Source organism: Pholis gunnellus (genome assembly GCF_910591455.1).
Source record: "Pholis gunnellus genome assembly, chromosome: 15".
NCBI lineage: Eukaryota > Metazoa > Chordata > Actinopteri > Perciformes > Pholidae > Pholis > Pholis gunnellus.
In genome coordinates this window covers 13,055,157-13,074,594 of record NC_136542.1, presented here as the reverse complement: position 1 = coordinate 13,074,594, position 19,438 = coordinate 13,055,157, and the positions used below count along the sequence as shown (strand labels likewise).

Below are 19,438 nucleotides of genomic sequence, written 5' to 3'. Positions count from 1 at the left end.
TGATGCACTCTCCTCCTGTCTTGACGTCATCGCCCCCAAAAAATCCAAACATGTCTCCTTCACCCACTCCGCCCCCTGGTACACTGACCGACTTCGACACCTCAAAGTGCAGATCTTGCCTGTCACCAAGGCAGAGGTCAGGGATCTTGGGCTTAAAAAGGTTGGTGACCACTGGTTTAAAGTGATATCCATATCTAAATCTGAGCCCTTTTTGGACTTGCATTCGTTTTCTCTAAAATGGACAAGCCTTCTTTTGGGGTTGAGGAGGAATGGCAGACTAGTGTCTACAAACCAGGAGTGAGCAATGGTGTGTGGCGTTCTGTGTGCAGTCAGATATTTTACAAGTTTGACACCAAAACCAAACAAGAGAGCTACGACAGTGTTCCCTTCGAGAGGTTCCAGGATACGTTTTCCAACCTGAAATACAATCCCACTGACCAGAAGCTCTACATGTACAATGATGGCTACTATGTAAACTACCATCTGTGGTTCAACCACACTGCTAAAGCCACTGTGGAACCACCATTTCTCCTGTCCTAAGTCAGTATATGTGACTTACTGAAGTATCACATCTTATGAATGAAGCAATGACTGTATCTCTCTTTCTCTTCTTGTACTTCATGAACTGCTTCAATTCTACTTCTTCTTGATTGCTCATAAATGATCTCAAGCATTACAGAAGTGTAAAGTGTGTCCTTATGAATAAAGTGTATAAATAAAGAGACTACAGCTTCTATTTATTCACCACGCTCACTTTATCCACTCATTCTGGTGCCATTTGCAAGTTTCTGACACTGAGAGAAAGTAGACACGCTGAGCTGGGTTCTCATTTATAATGGAAAATTAAACTTTAAAGGCATGTTTTCCCATTTACTTGATTGAAACATTACAAGTAACTTCCATAAACATCCATACAAGAGGAGGAATTTATTTCCATTAGAGGTTGTTTTTCTGATGCATATACAAACTACACATTTTCAGTCTGCAGCCATGTTGTTTCCCAAAAGTAGCTACACTGGTGTATCGCAACATAATACAGAGCATTTTTCTAAAATGCATACAGCTGTGCAATGGACCTTTTTCACAGAAGCATCTTGACATGTATGAATAGTAAAAGCCCTGATGTAAATAATATAACTGCTTCAGCATTAGCATCCTGGTATTGTCCACACTGGCTTAATGTCACACTGTCATGACTTACTGGCTCTGATCTTCACCTGAATAGAACAGAGCCATCATGATTGTTATCAGTAACACCTGTGCTTTTCCTCCAATGACAAGTCAACATGTCTGCTGGGGAGAAAAAACTGTTTGACAGACAAAAGACACAACAAGAACATTAGAAAATAATAAATCCTTAACTTCTAATACTCAGTAAAAGTCCCAGTAAGCTGTTCCAGTGAGCCAGCGTGCGCAATAACAGAGACAAGCACACCTGAATGTGATGCACCCATAATTAATAAACTCATTACACCTGTCATAATGTCGGCTGTTAAAAAGGCCTATTGAGCTCATCAAACCATTCAGTGGCCTATCATGTTAGTTTGTCACCTGGCTCTATGTAGACGCAGATGTAGAGGGACATGCAGATAAATGCAATATTTGGAGAGGGATCACCCACTGTCATTTCTGATTAAAACAGATGATGTATTTTCAGTTATTTTTGTTTACATGATCATTGAATTCCTCAACATTTTTGCTTTTCATATCAGAGATCCAATTTTACAGTTTCATGTTTAGAACTGTCATACCTGCAAACTTTTCTCTTTACAACTGTATCTTTTCTTTCAGTGTTGTTACAGAAGTGGTTAAAAATGACTCATGCCTGGTGACTCCCTGGTGTTTGAGTCAGCATTTCACTCACAACTTGCTCCCTTGTGGCACAGTATCTCCTTCGCTGTTCAAAGGCACCACTCAGGTCACATGCATTATGCAAGTAACCATGTGAATAAAGAAACAATACAAAAAAAACTATTTCATTCTTTCATTCACAATACAGTGAGAACTGACTTTTAAAAGGATGACTATGACTAGGCTCTGTTGAGAATGATTCCTAACTAAAATTGATTTGGATTCAATTTAATTTAATAAGCCTGTTGACATGATGACTTCTTTCTATTAACATATGCAACACTCAGTTAACAGGCCATACACATATCAAGGTGCCTCCATCTGACGCGGCAGATTCGTCAAGATATTGTGAGCAAACAAGGATAATGCCATAAAGTCACGAGGTACTTGTGAATGAACATCTGTCCTTGCGTTGAAGTTCCAGACAACTCAAATAACACTATGGGAAGAGAGAAGATGTTTATGATGATGTGATAAGAGCTGTCTTTAAAAGCCCTGTGATCAGGACACAGAGGACACACTTGAGACGTAGACTGAGACATGATGCTGCCCATTCTGCCGCTGCTGCTGGTTTTTTGGTGAAACATCGTCATGCTGATTTGTGTTCCTTCACTCTTTTAGATGGTAGGTTATGAGGGTCTGTTGGAAGTCTACTTGAAGGAGTTGGTGGAGCTGACTCTCAGAGTGGCCATGCTGGAGAGCAGTCCTGACAGCTACATCAAACTGGACTTTGAGCTGCTCAGGACTGAGCTCAGAGAGTTTGAGGTTCTGGTGTCTCAGCTCAAAGACTCCCTCAACTCCTCCTCGCCCATGTTTGACAGTCTGTATACTGAGGTGAAAGAGCCATTGTTATAACCTACTTGCAAACAATGCCACTTTCTTCATAATTAGAATAGTTTCATTTGGTGAATGTGTTTATTCACAGATCCGCAACATGACTCTCATCGTGAACCAACTGGAGACTTACGACAAGAGCAACCTGGAGGTGATCTGCTTTGAGTTCGCTAAGCTGCAGAAGAAGCTGGAGGAGTGCCAGAAGGAGCAGGATTTCATCAAGCCAGATATCAGTACGGTAACCAGTCAAAAGATGATAGTCTAAAAATCAGATATTGAGGCAACTGCAATCACACGTCTTTTCCTGAATAAAATCAAACTGAAGCATTCAAATTGTGTGAACTTAGATAACTTTTTAGGCATATGAATAATAATATTACAAAGTTACGGAGCCATAAAATAAGGCAAAAACGGCATGATTGAAGATTAGTTCAGGTAATCAAATGAAACAACTAAATGAAAATATAAACTAATGAAAGTAAGATCCAGTGTGCTCAATCCAATGTGGCATCAATGAAGTTGTTACCATGGAAAAAAATATATAAACTGTACGGCAATACTGTGTCATGATCAGATTTTAAAATGAACAAAGACATAAGGCAGATTCCCACTCGTCAATCTAATGTAGTTGTACATTTGACATTGGACAGTAGGTACAGCAGGCTTATAAATCCAATTGAATAATGATTGAATTGTGGGGACTGCCAGAGCTGATGTCCATGTGCCACACACAAACACTTTAACCTCGACAGAATCAAAAGAACAGATACACAATATGTTAAAGATATAAAATCAAGTACAAAGGTTGCTGCAGCAGACTGTGATAATCAGTCACTGTATCTTTACTTCAGAGTGTCACGGTCAACATGCAGCTATTGTTCTGTGCTGCTCGAACAAAAGAGAAACGATGCTCGTGTCTGCTTTTCCAATCTGGAGGACAGGATGAATCAAGAATAAGTCCAGGGTGTAATGAAAGTTTGAGATTAATATTGAACCAATTACCCTTCAGCCCCAGCTAATCAAAATACAAAATTGAAAATCAACTATCACATGTCTTGTGAAAGTACCTTTGTATTTCTGCTCCTCAGTTGAAGCATACTAATTTAGGAAACTCTGAATACAAAACCGCTTCGTTGCACATGTTGGTGCCAAGCATCATGACAATAGGAAGGAAGTTCTTCCTATGTTTGTGTCACATCATATGAGATATGAAGTAAAATCAAGAGGAAAAACTTCACATAAAAACATTATATTACAAGTGTCAAAGTGCTGCCTTTTTTGTCAAATATACTGATTCTGAAACACTTCATTGTGTTTGTAATTTTTTTGAAGTTAGCACCATGCTCTCACTCGCAAAGTAGTGTCTTTAAAAGTACCTGATTTTTTTCAGGTTCAGTGTCATGACAACTTTTGTTAGTGAGTAAATAAACTAAAACTACGACAAACTCATTGAAAGAGCCTCCTTCACACACCACGGTTTGCCACAAGGGTACGAAGGCAATGGTAATATTTATGTTGTCCATGATAACGTTATATTAACAGGCTGCCAACCCAGTCAGAATGTCCAAATTAAATCTGACCTCCTCTGTTTATAGTCACCGACAAATCCCAAAAGCAAGTGACAGACCTACACTTATTCGCCAAACCAGTATCTGGACTTTTCAGCTGATGAGAAAGGATTGTGGGTAGTGTATGCCACAGAGGAGCACAAGGGTAAAATTGCGGTCGCTAAGATAAATGACAAATCATTCGGTATTGAGGATGAATGGACCACTAGTGCGTTCAAGCCTCGAGTAGGGGATGCTTTCATGGTGTGTGGAGTAGTGTATGCCATCAGGCCAGGAGATCTGAAGACGGAGGAGATCTATTACTCATATGACACCAAGACTGGAGAGGAGCGATACACGAGTATTCCCCTTCAGAATTTCCAGGAGAAATTTGTCAACCTGCACCACAATCCCACTGATCAGAGGCTTTACATGTACAACAATGGCTATTATGCGTCCTACAATGTGAGGTTTAACAAAGACTGATCCCTCCGCTCTGTGAAAATCAATATTGAGCATTCGTATACGAGTTGTCCTTTTTTGTTTCAATTTATGTGTCAGGGTGCAAAATAAAGTGTGACTGAATGAACATTTGAGAAAGGGTGTGAAGTAATCATTAAACTAAACCAGACCCCTCCCTTCCTTCTTTTTGGATAAGGTTGCAGCAGCTGATACATCTCAGGCCCCCCCCCCCCCCCCTCCTCTCCTAACATCCTGCTCCGTGCTGGAGCTTCCACCCCCTTCTGTAAACCGGCCCTCCCTTGGGGGGTAAGGACTCTCCTTTGTGCTGTGACTGGAGCCTGGCTCCATCTGGTACTGGGCACCAGCAGATTATGGATTCTGGGCAGGGTGATCCTTCCATTCATAATGGATGGGAGACATCAGAGAAATGCTGTAACTAGTAATAAGTTTATAAATTTAGCAATTTTCATATGGGACAATAGTCAACAATAAAAAGCAAAACACAGTCCATTTTGGAAGAAAAAGTCAGGGTGGAAAATGGCCTTCAGTTAGTGTACACAAAAACCGTACTGTCTCTTTAAATCGACCAGCATCTGTCAGGATGAGAGGGGGGGAAGTGAGCGCCTTGTGTGAAATGGTACCCTAAAGTGACATCACGCTCAGCCAATCGGCAGCCTCGCCTGAGCTCCGTCCTCCTCTCCTGCTCCTGAGAGGAGAGTGTTCAGGCTGCTGAAGACACGGCTGCTGCTGCCGCTGCTGATGCTGCTGCTGCGGGTGGAGGGTGGAGGGTCCAGGGCATGCTCGCCTCACATCAGGTACAGTGTGTGTGTGTGTGTGTGTGTGTGTGTGTGTGTGTGTGTGTGTATCTGTGTCTGTTTTCTAAGCTATTTGTCCATTTATTTATCATTGTGAATGCTAACTCTTTAGCTATGGCAGTGCATGTGGAGAAGATGGTGATGGAGGAGACTGAAGATGGCTTTGTGTGTTTCATAACACTCCTTAGATGATGTCGCCTCCATGACTGTAGCCAGGATGAGGGGTGTGTGTGTGTGTGTGATGTTTGTGGTTCAGGCTGTAGCCAAATTCAGAGCATTTGAACAGATCATATTTTACATCAATGGGAGGTTTTCTAGTCACCATTAGCCTTCCCTGTCTGACTGGTAATACAATTGTATGATGTAAACAAATTACATTTTTTAAATTTATAAAATTTGGGTCAGCAAAGAATGTATTTGCCCCTTGGAAATAATTCCCTTCATGTGATTATAAGTGTGTGGGTTGATGTCTTTGACCACATCCGTGTGTCTACAGTGTAGCATGTATTTGTGGGATTATACAGTAAGATTTGGATGTCCTCACAGGTGTAATCTTTAGGTTTCCACCATCCTCTAGTGATACACAATTTACCTGAGACACACGGCAATGCGCCTCACTGCTCTGAGTCACCTCCCTGTCATCTTGGACGTTTGCAACTCTGCTTCTTTCCATTCATCAGAAATAGTAGGCAGCTTGTACTCACTTCCTGTGCTGGAGGTTAACTCTTTGTTTCCACCCGCTCAGATGACGATGCTTTGCCTCAAAGACCTGAGCCTTGGAGTCACTGGGGGCAGACGCACGCCGAGCCGAGTGACAACAAACAGATATGTGTCCTGTTGTTGCTAAGACAGGGGAGCAAAGGTGAGTCCCAAGAACACTCCGTAAAAGCGGCAGAATGATTCACTTACCCCAGCTTAAGAGTCAGTTTCAGTTTCTAGTTGAACAAGACAGCGTGTCCATGACTTTCTACCAGGACTGAATGAAGTCCAGCTGGATCAACAGTCTTGTGTAACTTTCTCTGCTGTGCTTAGGTCCATCTGGTCCACAACAAGGCAGCAATGGCAAAGAGAGATTACCTGGTGGAGGCGGCCAAGCAGATCCGCATGGCACTGGACAGCGAGGTCAATGAGGACTATGAGGCAGCCTTCAGTTACTATAAGAATGGGGTGGACTTGCTGCTGAACGGGGTTCAGCGTAAGTGGACAACATTTGGGCTTTCACACAAGTATTTAAGGCATGTCATGCTGTGAATGGGGAATTTTGAAGAGGCGTGTTTGCAGGAGACATGTGATGGGAACATGTGGTTCAGAATAAAAAACAGGAAGTAACAAACCAAAGGTTAAACACAGATTTCCTTGCTGGCCAGACGATTTCCACCCACAGTGTGAATATTAAGCTGCGTGTGACCAATCATTCTCCTAGATAAAGGCTGAGGTTTAGTCAGGACAGGGTCTTGTCTGTTAGGTTTATGAAATGTCCACAGCTGCAGTGTTTTTCTTTTCTAATAGAGTTTAACTGTTTTACAGTGGATCCAAACAAGGATCGTCGGGAGGCTGTGAAGAGGAAGACAACCCAGTATCTGAAGAGAGCTGAAGAAATCTTCATAACTCATCTGCAGGACAACCTGGGGAAGGGGAGCTCTCATTTAGGGGTAAGACAATATATCTACCTTTACTACCATTTACAAAAAGTAAATCTTATTGTCACGCATTTGCTCTGAATGTACGATGAATGTACTTATTATTGTTCACATAAGTCTGATACTGGATAAATAAGCATTCCTAGCTTGTACTCTTTGAGAGTTGATTACATTACATTACAGTACGTTTATCCAAAGCGACTTACAATTCAGATTCTATCACATTCATACACCGTAGGTACAGCTACGGGAGTAATTTTGGGGTTAAGTGTCTTGCTCAAGGACACATCGACATGCGACTAGCGGAGCTGGGATCGAACCGCCGATCCCCTGCTCTCCACTTGGCCACAGTCACACAGTTGATGAACACAAAAGAGCACGTCTTCTATTGCTTCTTACATTAGATGAAACATTCGGTGCCTTTCTGTCTGACACCAAGACTTATTCATCTCAGACGCTGTGGAAACAAAGAGGTCTTGTTCGCTTTGTGCTTCATTGTTCTGTAGCTGACATCCTGTGTGGCTTTCATCACCAGGGTTACAGCAGCCTGAGATTCCGTCCAATCAGACACTTGAGTTCACCTGTGGAGGATCTGGAGATGTGTAAGGTGGTGGGAGTGACTGATAAGGTAAGACTGTAACACTAACTACCTCTGTGTTTCTATATCAGTGTTGGCTTTGTGTGTCGACACCCATTGATGTTGTACTATGTTTTAATTCCAAAAGGTCCTGATTGTCCAAAGTATGGTCAACAAGGAGACATTTGTTGTTAAGGTGAGTGTTCAGCTTCCTTCCACGGGTATAGTACTACATGCAGTCCAGAGAAGAACAATGATTGTGCTTTCCTCTGTGTTATAACACATTTAAATGAAAGACATAGTCCATATGTCTACATATAGCCTATCCACTGAAATCTGAGACGTTTCGGGGGTTGTTGCCGGGCAGAAAGCCAGTGCTTATATACTGTGGCAGGCCGGTTGACGGGAGCTCTCTGCATCCTGTCTCCCTGAGTATTATCCAGCATTGATCTGCTTGAAAGCTCTCACCCTTTTAGCCGGTACAAGTGCACCTCCAATTTCAGTGACCGGAGAGACATGGTAACAGAAAACTCTAAAGGGGCAATCCAGGCTTTTTTTTTTAATTGAAAAGAAAATTGATTAAGTACCCTGTTTTCTTCACATTAATACATGCATTTTTTAAAAACATCGTTCATTATGTGCGTGTGTGTGTATGTTCTTGCAGAGTCTGGTCAAGTCGAGCTGGGAGAGCAGGGATCAGCCAACCATCATTCCTCAGGGGGTGCCATACATGGTTAAGCTGCTGAGATATTACGTCAGCGAGGATGCCGTGTACCTGCATCTTGAGCATGTCAAAGGTGAGCTGTTGACAACTGCTCTGTCCTCAGTGCTGTTGGGACAATGTTTGGCAGATTTTAAGAAGTGAATTTGCTCCAACGTCTGATCTAGCGTTTCTTCCCCTATTATACTAGGTGGGAGGCTCTTCTCCAAGCTGCACAAACTGAGGAACGAGAAGGCCAAGGAACACCCGGAGTGCTTCATGTCTGGCCAACCCAGCGTCAAGCTGAAGACCAGCTACACCTCACCCACAATCAGCACAGACTACCAGCACAACAGCAGAGGGAGCACAGGAGTGACTCCTGAGAAATCAAGCGACGAGAGTCCAGACGCCGACTTCCCCACCTCATGGGATGAGACTCAGCAGCGACTGGAGAGCTGCGGGACTCACTCCTACATCGAGGAGACGGGTTGTCTGCAGAACACACGTTCCGCGGCATCATTTTACACCAAGCTCGATCGGCTAACTCTGAATGCAGGCCCGGCGAGGACACAGGCCAACGCCCGCATCCATCCACCAGCTCCTAGTTTGTGTTTGCACTCCAGCGTAACTCAGGAACAACCCGCTCTTCCTCTCTCTTGCTCTCGCGTCAGTCAAGCTCTCGATGTCATGTCAGAGCTCCATAAAAATAAAGCTGCGTTGGGACTGACAGAGTGCAGCTCTGAGTTTGAAGTAGCTTGGAAAGTGGCAGATCCAGTACATAACTGTGTACAAATGAACCCCTATGCAGTGACCGGAAGTCGTTTCAATAGCACACTAGGACAAACACCAGCTCATACAAATCAGACCTCATTTGCAAAAGCGGGATCACCAACCACTGAAACCAATGGTTTGAGTTCATCCCCGGCCATTTTGCATCTTCCTCTCCATTGCCAAACCCAGATGCGTGGCCGGGCATCATGGGATACCAATGGCTCACACCTAGGATCTGTTTTGACGGGAAACTCTGCGGATGTGGTGACGGACTCAAAGAGAGACGGCAGCAGTCCCACCACAGAGGAGACAAACGGCATGGTAGTCATCAGGAGCACGGACAGAGCGGTATTTTCAGACGACTCAGACAGCTCCGGCCCTTTCTCCGCTTCCCTCTGCCACAGCATTGCAGGGAAACAGGGGGCATTTTCAGGGATCCCCTTGGCCCTCTCAGGGTTGAAGTACAAAGGGGAAACACGTTCCAGCGAGACAAGGGATGGTGTAGAGGAGGCCTGCGAATTGCTGTGTCCTGGAGAGCAGGTGGCATCGGGAAAAGAGCGGTCGTTTGTGGGCTGGCTCTCCTCTAGCCCTACTGGAGCCTCGTTCCACAGGGGGGATGAGGCTGTGGATGATTTCCTTAAGTCAGAAGGATCGGAGGGGCAGGTGGAAGACCAGATCATAGAGGTGGATGGCTGGTGCCACCTGCCTCGGTTCCCCATGAAGTCCTCCAGGTCTACAGGTAAGGCCAAGCCAACCTGCTGGGGTCTTCCAGAGGCAGAGGTGCGCGTCTGGGGGGCTCAGATTCTGCTGGCCCTGGAGAGTCTACATCAGCAAGGCATCCTGTGTCGGGACCTCAACCCTAGAAACGTTCTGCTCACTAGCAACGGTGAGTTCATCAAATACCTGTGAAGGATTGCATGTGGGGAAACTGCAGTACTTTAGATTTTTGATCAAAATGCAATGTTTTCACAGGAAAGGTGTGTCTGACCTTTTTCGGACAGTGGAGTGAGATTCAGTCAGAGATCAGCTCCAAAGCCATGGAACAGATGTACTGCGCTCCAGGTAAACATATGCATTACTGTAAATTGAAACCAGTGCTTGTTCCCTGGTGTAATCTGCCACCTAGTGGCAAGATTAAGTCGAGGCCACTTTACACTGAAGAAGAGGTCGAGTTCTGCGCATTGCATGGGAATATGGAGACGAGAAATGTTCCGTTTAAACACAACTAAACTCAGCTCGTTGTATGCTGACAGAAATCGGTGGTGTGTCCAGGGTTACGGAGGCTTGTGATTGGTGGAGCCTTGGGGCTTTGTTGTTCGAACTCTTAACAGGAATGGTAAGTGAAGGCTCGTAGACCTACAGAGTTAATTCTGCAACTTTGTCATTTTGCACCATTCCTGCAAACTGTGGCATCGGGTCAAGGTTTGTCTCACACACTCTGTCCACTGTGCCTCCAGCCACTGTGGCAGCTCCACCCAGCAGGAATCCATTCTCACACCCAGCTGATCATCCCCAACCACCTGAGCGCGGCAGCTGCGTCTCTGCTAACGGAGGTTAGATTTGAGGCTTCTGTTCTAAATATTATGCTCAATTGCAACACACACAGACTGATTTAATCTTACACTCTCCATTGTGCATCCCTTCACAGTTGCTTCAGTTTGATGCCGGCTATCGCTTGGGCTCTGGAGGCGGAGGCGTGAGTGACATCAAGTGTCACCCCTTCTTCAGCAGTGTCTCGTGGAAAGCTTTGAGCTGCTAGCAGGTGCAGCTGCTTCACCTCTGATCCCTCTGTTCTGCATCGGAGTAGGAGTTGAACACTGACTCCTCGTGTGGCCAGAATGGACGCAGCAGCGGATCCTCGTTCCCTTTGTTTCCCCAAAGAAAAAATGACAAAAACTGAAACATGAACATTACAGGTGGACCATGTCGCTTCCAAAACATGAAATTAATTTATTTCTTTGCTTCCGAGACTCATGATTGCAATTTAAAAAAGGTACCTTTGATGCTATTTTGGTATATTTCAATTTTATAATATCCATGCATATTGTCACCATGCATGAAAACTGACTCCATATTAAGAGTAAATTCTGACAATTACAAATGTTTGGACTGTCCAACATTAAATACTGTAAAAAAAGAAAATCAGGCAATAAATTGTTAACTCTTCTCTATCCCTGGCATTGTATTCACCCTTTGTGTGCAATTGGTCAATAGACTAAGCAAGGACTGAAACACAAAGACCATTTTAAGTTCATCTCTGTAGCGTAGGACTTTTATTTAAAAGGTATAAGATTTTTTCAATCTTATTAGTTATTAAACAATATTCCACAACCCACTTACAGACAAGTTAAAGGAAACCCTGAATAAATGAGAAACTAAATAAATGCTTCCATTCAAGGTGTACTGCATGAGAAGCAGTGCACATCACCCACCAACAACTTAGTCAGCGTTAACCAACTTAATGGTGGTTATTTTAATCCGTCGCCCATCTGTGCAGTATAAGTGGATGAACGATCTGTGCTACACTGTCAATATGAAAGCACACAAACAATCCAACACAGAAGCTATAGTCCAGTATTGCAAGTTTTATTGTTTAAAACTTTCTTTTTTCTTAAATAGTCTTTCTTACACAGCATGGAGAGAATTGTCCTCATTTTTTTGTGAAACAGGCGGAATAAATCCTCAAAAGATTTTCTTCACTTTGGACATTTTAGAACAGTGTTTCTTGGTTTCTGGCCCAACATGTGTTCATTGTTCTTCTCTCAACCAAAATAATGAAATGATACTACGCAGTTTACCTTCATATTGGTCATTCTTCTCACAATAAGTTGAGATTGTAGAAAATGACACATGGTGCATATAAGTAATAGAATATATATATATTTTTGATCTAGAGACCAGCACCACAGACACCAACACGTTCCCACAGCAGCACCGACCCTGTTATCACTGCCAGCCTTACAAGTGTCCAATGAATAACTCAACCGTTCTCCAAAAATCTTTTTTTTCTAGTTAACCATTACAACAATACATCAACTGCAGTTACATCTTCATTGGGTGGGTGCAGCCCCCCGTTTGTGTGGGCTGGTTTGTTTGGGCCTGGAGTGCACAAGGGTTCACATGTCAAGGAGCAGCACCCTGGGGTCCTCCACCACAGACTTGATCTTGCGCAGGAAAAGGACGGCCTCTCTCCCGTCGATCAGACGATGGTCGTACGTCAGGGCGACGTACATCATGGGACGGATCTCCACCTAAACGAGAGAAAATGAGTCAATGCACACAAGATCAGAAGCACACACACACGACTGAATACTTCATAATTAATTGTCAAACAGAGCTGTAATGTATGACAGAGATTTAACCCTTTTTAGAATTAAAAACAGCAAATGTATTAATTAAATTATTCTTTTGATCTACTGAGGTTACTCCATTCATTTTCCATGTGGGACCACTCCATTGCTAAATACAAGATATTATTTTGTGCATTTGCATGTTTAATATCGAGCACACAAACCTTGCCACCGATTGCCACGGGCCTGTCAAAGATGCCATGCATGCCTAAAATAGCAGACTGTGGTGGATTGATTATAGGCGTGCCGAACATGGACCCAAACACGCCGCCGTTACTGATGGTGAAAGTTCCTCCGTCCATGTCCTCAACAGCCAGCTCGTTCTTACGGGCCTACGGACACACATCGATCACAGAATGAGGGAAATCTCCAGATAACAGCAAAGAAAGGAAGAATGAACTACAAACACGACTCTAAATGTGTCATAATATGCACTATGAAGTATTACCTTTTCTCCCAACAAACTGATGGCCTTCTCAATATCAGTAAAATTCATTCCCTCTACGCTTCGGATTACAGGAACCACCAGACCCTGAGAGAGAAGTTATCGGACTGAATGCTCTGCCCTTCACATTAGAGACAAGTGGGCTATGAAGCACTTTATGTTTAGCATTACGACATAATGCACTCGTCTCACCTTCGGCGTTGCCACAGCCACACTGATGTCCACGTAGTCCCTGTACACAATCTCTTTGGTCGTGTCGTCAATTACTGAAAACACAAAGAGTGTAAACATTGAACACGGAAGAAACATGTAAACAGGTTAAAACTGTAAATCTTCACCACGGTGCCAACTAAGATTAATTTCATTTTCACATGTGCCATTTTACTGCCAGGTGCAAGCAAATAGCTGTGGAAGATGAAACCCACAGAGCATTTTAGATTTGTAAAAAGCCAGCGATTTGTTCTTCAGTGTGGTCGATCTAAATAGGCCAGGGTGGTCTAAAGGCAGTAAATAAGTGTGTTGGTTTTGAGGTTTGGCAGTGAAATGTACTGAAACTTAAATCCTTGTCTTCACTGCACCGCAGACTCTTGCAGTGACTTGTACCCATGCGTGCAAAAGACAAACAAGCACTGGTTTCAAACTGGCACCACAAAGTGGCGCTTCTCAGCCGGTCGGGGTCTGTACCGGCGTTGACAGCAGGTTGGTCAGCCAGAGCGTGGGCAGCAGCCTTCACAAACGCAGACATAAAGCCCAGCTTGATGTTGTGCTTTTTGAGGTAGGCATCTTTGTACGTCTTCCTCATCTCTGTGATGTTGCTGCAAGGAAATAGAAGAAAAAAAAATGCAGAGATCAATGTTAACTACCTTCAAAGTTCAGTATCCTATGAAAATGAAGGACATTTTGAAAAAGAAAATGAGTGGGGCTAAAAGACGAGCAAGATTTGGGGATTGTAATACACATTCATACAAAACATGGGAGGTGTAGAGGTGCTTATTGGAGTAATTATTAAAGAACGACTTTGTCTGTAAATCCGGTGAATCACTGAAATGCAATAGGCCAATAATGTGAGACTACCGCTTTGTCAAACAAATGTTTTCATGAATAATCATTGAAAAACATTTATGTTATTTATTAACTTCATGAAAATAGTTTTTCATATATTGTAACCATGTTATGAAAGATACAGGTCACAAAAGAAAAAAACAGCAGTAAGCCTTTTTACGGCTATAAAAGAATGCGGTTACAGATCGTGCTGAATTAAAGCTATTGAAATTGGCCCTCTAATCGTTTCATCGTTGCTCATTTTTCTCGTGTATCTCTCTTTTTAATTGTTTGTTTTCCTGTCTCTAACCCTGTTGGAGCTCTAGGGTTTCTCCGCTAACATAATTAGCCCCTCCCAAGACACAGACTCTCCGAGAAAGGAGAGAAGAAGCGATAAAAATCTTCACTTTCTAGAGCCTGTAAATCTTATTGGGCTGTCATAAAAGCCCATATCGGTTGAGGCCGCTCTTCCACTCAGAGCGCAGGTCTCTGTGGGCCCCTACAGATGCTCCAGCCTCCTGCTCTGACTAGCTCCTTCGGCTCCAGATGAGCCCGAGCATGGGAAGTCTTCCTCCAGACCGTCAATGTCAATCTAATTAGGATACATAGAAAACCCTGAATAGCCGAAAGCCGACACCACACATTTGCGGGGAAAAGAAATCCTCAAAGTGTCCTCTTCAGCACAGGGGGCAAGTGCAGACAATAACATTTCCTTGTAAATTAATAAAACCCGTTTTAACAATTCTTATCTTCGTTTTAGATGGCATTACGACCAAATATTTACATTCCAGTGTTTAAGAGGATATCTGGTTTCAGAAAGCTTTTCCTCTTTGGCAGTTTCCAATCCATAACCATTTGTGCAAGTGTTGCTCAGGCCTTTAACATACAGCATGTTTACTGCTTACAAAACACGTTCAGTGGTATTTAAACACATTTGGACCCCTACACTCTATAAGGCCCCGTCTTTTTTTCCTTCACTTTGTATGTGTTGATGCAGCGGAGCACATTTCACATCTAAAATAGCATTGAGGGCTTAATAATGTAGGTCAACTAATTCTGAATTTCCTACCTCATGTCGACCTCATTAAACGTAGTCAACATAGCGCAGGTGTTTTGGGCTTCCTTCAGTCTCTGGGCAATTCTAAGCCTCATGCGGTTCATCTTAACCTAAAACGAAAGACAAGAATTGTCAGATTCAGTAAACAGCTCCCAAATCAAAGAAATCTAAAAGTCGTCAGACACTCTTCAATGTTATTTTAGGTGGTCGTGGTGATGTTTGCGCTCTACCCTGCTCTCGGTCCTGGCTCCTTTAGCCCCTCCCTCAGCTTGAGCCGCTGGTGCGGCTGGAGCGGCGGTGGGCTTGATGGCGGAAACTATGAGAAAGACATAAAAGAAGCCGTTAGCATCTCTAGACTGCAGTTCAGTGGGGCTGGTGAAAGCCTCGGCCTACGATGATTAATCACGTAAGCTGGAGGTCAAGAGCACAGATGTCACGCAAAACACTTCTCACATGACATAGACCGTCTGTCTCATGACGACTAACCTGGTTTGGTGTCCATAGCATGTGCTGGCACAGGTGGCACAGGGGGCATAGTGGTGGGAATGGGGCCCACAGCTGAGGGGGGAGGAGGGGGAGCAGCAGCAGGTGGTGGAGGGGCGGCAGCGGCCGGGGCCTCGGCTTTTGGAGCTTCTGCAGCTTTGGGAGCACCAGCTAAAGACACGGAGGTGAACAGTGAGGACGTGACGGACTTTAGAGTATTATCTTAATATTACTACTTTGTATCAATATGGTAAAAATACAATATTTGAGACCTCCTTTTCGAAGCTTAAAGAGCGCAGTTCCTCCCTCGACCTTCCCTCCGTCGGGGACCAAAAGCTCCTCGATCACCCCAGCAGCAGGAGCGGGAACCTGCACCGACGTCTAACGGGAGGAACAAGAAACAGGGTCAAAATAAATACATGTTAAAAAAAAAGAAATGTAAATAGTGCTCGTATATATTTTCTAAAATGTGCCTAAACAATGACTGCATGCATTGATTTAAGTGTAAACTCAATATCAGCACAAGTTCAATGTCTTTGTTACAGTTTTAGAAATTATCAAATTATAATAAAAAGATTAACAATCAGTAAAAAAAAATGACACTTCAGTAATGATTTGCCCTTTTTCTGTCTGTTCCACATGTACAAACAAATATACATTTTTACAGGGTATTTCACATGGTGACTTTGCATGACATTTACTGAGTATTACCTTATCAGTCTCAATTTCGCACACCACCTCATCCTCCTTGACGGTGTCTCCAACAGCTGTAAGTAGAAAGCTATACATTAGCATCCGAGTGCAAACTGACTCCCTCTTTGTTAAGTTTGGTTGTGATTTGGCATCATCTGTAACCACTTATCCTTTACAGGGTCAGAAGAGAAGCAGCTCATGGTAATTAGCATAACGAGTTACCTTTCTCCCACCTCACGTCCCCCTCTGATACAGATTCTGCAAACGCCGGGGTGTTGACTGTGACGACTTCATCTCCTGGAGAACAAAGTTAAGTCAAATAATGTGGATTTCTTCAATCCACACATGGGTGGTCGTGCTTCATATTCAGATAAGTGCAAAAATGAAAGGCACGCAGGCTGAAACATACTGTGGGCTACAGACGTCCTGAAGTACTGGATTTGGAAGACGCTGGACCGGGGATCAGATTTTCTGAAGCAAAAAAAAAATCAATAAAGAAAAAATAGCGAATCAGACAAATAATACAAATCCCCAAATGAACTCAATTTATCACCCAAGAGTCCACAAACATGACTGATTCAGATTTGGCTCGTGTGTGTGGAACCAAAGGGGTCAGGGACAAAGTTCTGCCGAAACACAGGTCAAGGTTGGGTTATGAAACTTTAAACATCCAACGGAGCGCCATTAAATCACTTATTACACACTGGAAAGGCCCCTCAACATAAAGGGAAAGAATAAATAAGAAAACACATTTGGACACCAAAAGAAAGGTGTTTTTTCTTTCTTTAAGCAATTACTTTTTTCAGGCCCCTCTACCATAAAGCTCTTCTCAGCTCTGTGGAGGGTACGGCTTAAAGAGGTCCCATGGACAGATACTCTGATCTTTGCTGTCTTTAGTCTCTTTGTTGCATCTCTGATTAAAGCCCTCACTGCCTGGTCTGTGAGTTTAGTGGGTGACCCTCTCTCAGCAGGTTTGTTGTGGGGTGTCTTATTATTTTCTTTTTGTAATAACACATTTAGTGGTGCGCTGTGGGAGGTTAAGTCTCAGATTTTGTACAACCCAACCCTGACCTGTATTTCTGCAGAACTTTGTCACTGACCTGTTTGGAGAGCTCCTCGGTCTTCATGGTGCCGCTCGCTTAGCGGTGTTGAGAACAGGTGTGTGTGCATATACTGAGATCATTTGACACTTGGATTGCACACAGGTGGACTCAATCTAACTAATTATGTGTAGTAACAGATCTTACTTTGGGGTTACACAGCAAAGGGGGTGTACTTACACATTGCTGTTCAAAGTGATAGCATGGCTAGCCGATAAAGCTGTAAGGAAATTGACAAGGACAACCTGTTAACTTCTTTGCAGCGGGACGATCCCACAGCACAGAGTGAGATTTAAAGACTTCATGCTTGAACAGTGACGACACATACCTGATGCGGCCCGACGAGCTAATGCATTATTCCCCTGTGACAAGATACAGTGAAGGATTACAAAACGTCTTCGATGTGAAGTAATGTGCAGAAAAATAACTCAATGTCTGGAACATTGACATCAAGGTCAATAACTATGTCTAACAGTGGTAATACATAACAATCACGAGTGTGCATGAGTGGAGTCAAACACAGGGAGATAAGTCAGTGCTGTCGGTCAAAGGTCCCTTTACTCATGAATGATCAATACATTTATCCCCGCACACTGGTGGATTTTATGCTTTTGCAGTAGAACTGCACCAGCAAATGCATAAAATGTTATTTTATCAGCTAACGTTACATGCAGAGCTGCATTAAAGCTTAGTGATCCAACGTTAATCTGACTGACAACTAACTGAAGACACTAACAAGAACTTTACTGACCTTTGACTTTGCTACTAATGCAGCAGCAGAAAGTTACACTCGAAACAAAAAACACGTTATCATATTACTTCCATTAAGTTCGCTAAAACGGTCGTTGTTTGTTTTCCTCATAAACCATAATATGACCTCAACATGACAGCTAACAGCACCTAGCCTACCTACCCGTTCATTTAGCTTAGTGTGGCTAGCACGTTCTTCACAGCTAAACTATTGGATAAGTTTGCGTTAAATGAACATGAATATAATTTCTGCTTTGGGTCAAACACTTTTAACAAGCACTTCAAAAAGTGAGGCCAAACCCACACAGAGGGCACTGCTTTTAACTTGAACACTTGTGAAGGAAAGTGTCCTACTGTCCTTGGCCGTGGCCTCCAGCTAATGCTAATGCTAGCGCTCACAGAGCTGTGCACAGTGCGGCAGATCCTTCGCACGCAGCCGAAGGCAACGAGGAAGTCCTCTCGCGAATTGCAAGGACAACATGTGGCTTGCTTGGTTGCCTACCTGGCGGATGGCAGAGAGGGAACGGCCGAAATTCCTGGTGAGACACCGGGAATGGGATAACATGGTGGCCGTGTGACAGCAGCCTGTCAGCGGAAGGGATCTCCGGTCACAGAGATAAGCCGGAAAAAGCGAGGAAGTAGTGTGGGATAAACCAAGTGCTCCGAGTGGGGGGTCCCCTCTGAATCCCTCTAGACAACTTTAAATAGTGGCCACTGAAAAATGATCTCCAAATAAAGTCTTCATCCACCTTTACAGCGAATAGAATAGAATAGCACAGATATTATATACGAGAAGGCAATGCATGAGGGATAACATTAAATAAACAGAAAACAACAGAATAAAATATAAGTTTCAAATGACACAACTAATCTTTGAGTATGTTTAGGTCATTACCTTCAAATATGCACCAGACAGTATAAAAGATAGATTATTATTATCATTTTTTTTTTTTTTACAATTTACATTTGTATCCATAATTTTACTTATTGAGCGTGTTTACTTTAGTTTTCACTCTTGTCTTCTTTGTGTTTATGTTGTGTCTATTTCACTGCTGCGCCGCAAATTGCCCTTTGGAGACAAATAAAACAAATTGACTGATTTAAGGGTCGCAACAGATTAGTCATATTGATTTATGCAGGCCTACATCATGTATGCATAGATTGTCCAGTTAAAAGTGACAATCAGAATTATTGGCCTATTTCCTAATAGCCTCTGCAATTGTTATTTTTGGTAATTCAGTAGGCTTCAATCTATTTAAAACCCACCTTTCAACCACAATGAGTAGACTATCACTCCAACACGTTGTCACATTTTTCCTCCT

At 43.2% G+C, this 19,438-nt stretch overlaps 3 protein-coding genes across 3 annotated transcripts; 2 read left to right on the top strand and 1 right to left on the bottom strand.

The window, feature by feature from the left end:
* Window positions 1-50: 50 nt before the first annotated feature.
* On the top strand, window positions 51-4,718 carry LOC306707309 (olfactomedin-4-like; the record flags this gene model as incomplete). The annotated part of the gene is given in 6 exon segments (XM_079174702.1): window positions 51-136; window positions 330-471; window positions 2,473-2,685; window positions 2,777-2,923; window positions 4,228-4,309; window positions 4,312-4,718. Coding segments are annotated over 6 exon segments (1,077 nt in total).
* Window positions 4,719-6,568: 1,850 nt separating this feature from the next.
* Window positions 6,569-11,206, top strand: rps6kl1 (ribosomal protein S6 kinase-like 1; the record flags this gene model as incomplete). The annotated part of the gene is made up of 10 exons (XM_079174701.1): window positions 6,569-6,704; window positions 7,037-7,161; window positions 7,685-7,777; window positions 7,875-7,922; window positions 8,391-8,523; window positions 8,638-10,083; window positions 10,170-10,259; window positions 10,451-10,533; window positions 10,655-10,750; window positions 10,846-11,206. The coding sequence occupies 10 exons, from the start codon at window positions 6,569-6,571 to the stop codon at window positions 10,954-10,956; spliced, it is 2,361 nt and encodes a 786-aa protein (XP_079030827.1). The 3' UTR covers window positions 10,957-11,206.
* A 561-nt stretch (window positions 11,207-11,767) lies between these two features.
* On the bottom strand, window positions 11,768-18,725 carry dlst (dihydrolipoamide S-succinyltransferase). Its single transcript, XM_079174106.1, has 15 exons — window positions 18,619-18,725; window positions 17,695-17,728; window positions 17,547-17,586; window positions 16,676-16,737; window positions 16,489-16,563; window positions 16,285-16,340; window positions 15,846-15,954; window positions 15,577-15,744; window positions 15,321-15,406; window positions 15,103-15,200; window positions 13,677-13,807; window positions 13,185-13,258; window positions 12,996-13,079; window positions 12,712-12,879; window positions 11,768-12,448 (listed from the first exon to the last, which is right to left on the bottom strand). The coding sequence occupies exons 1-15, from the start codon at window positions 18,679-18,681 to the stop codon at window positions 12,314-12,316; spliced, it is 1,383 nt and encodes a 460-aa protein (XP_079030232.1). The 5' UTR covers window positions 18,682-18,725; the 3' UTR covers window positions 11,768-12,313.
* Window positions 18,726-19,438: the final 713 nt, after the last annotated feature.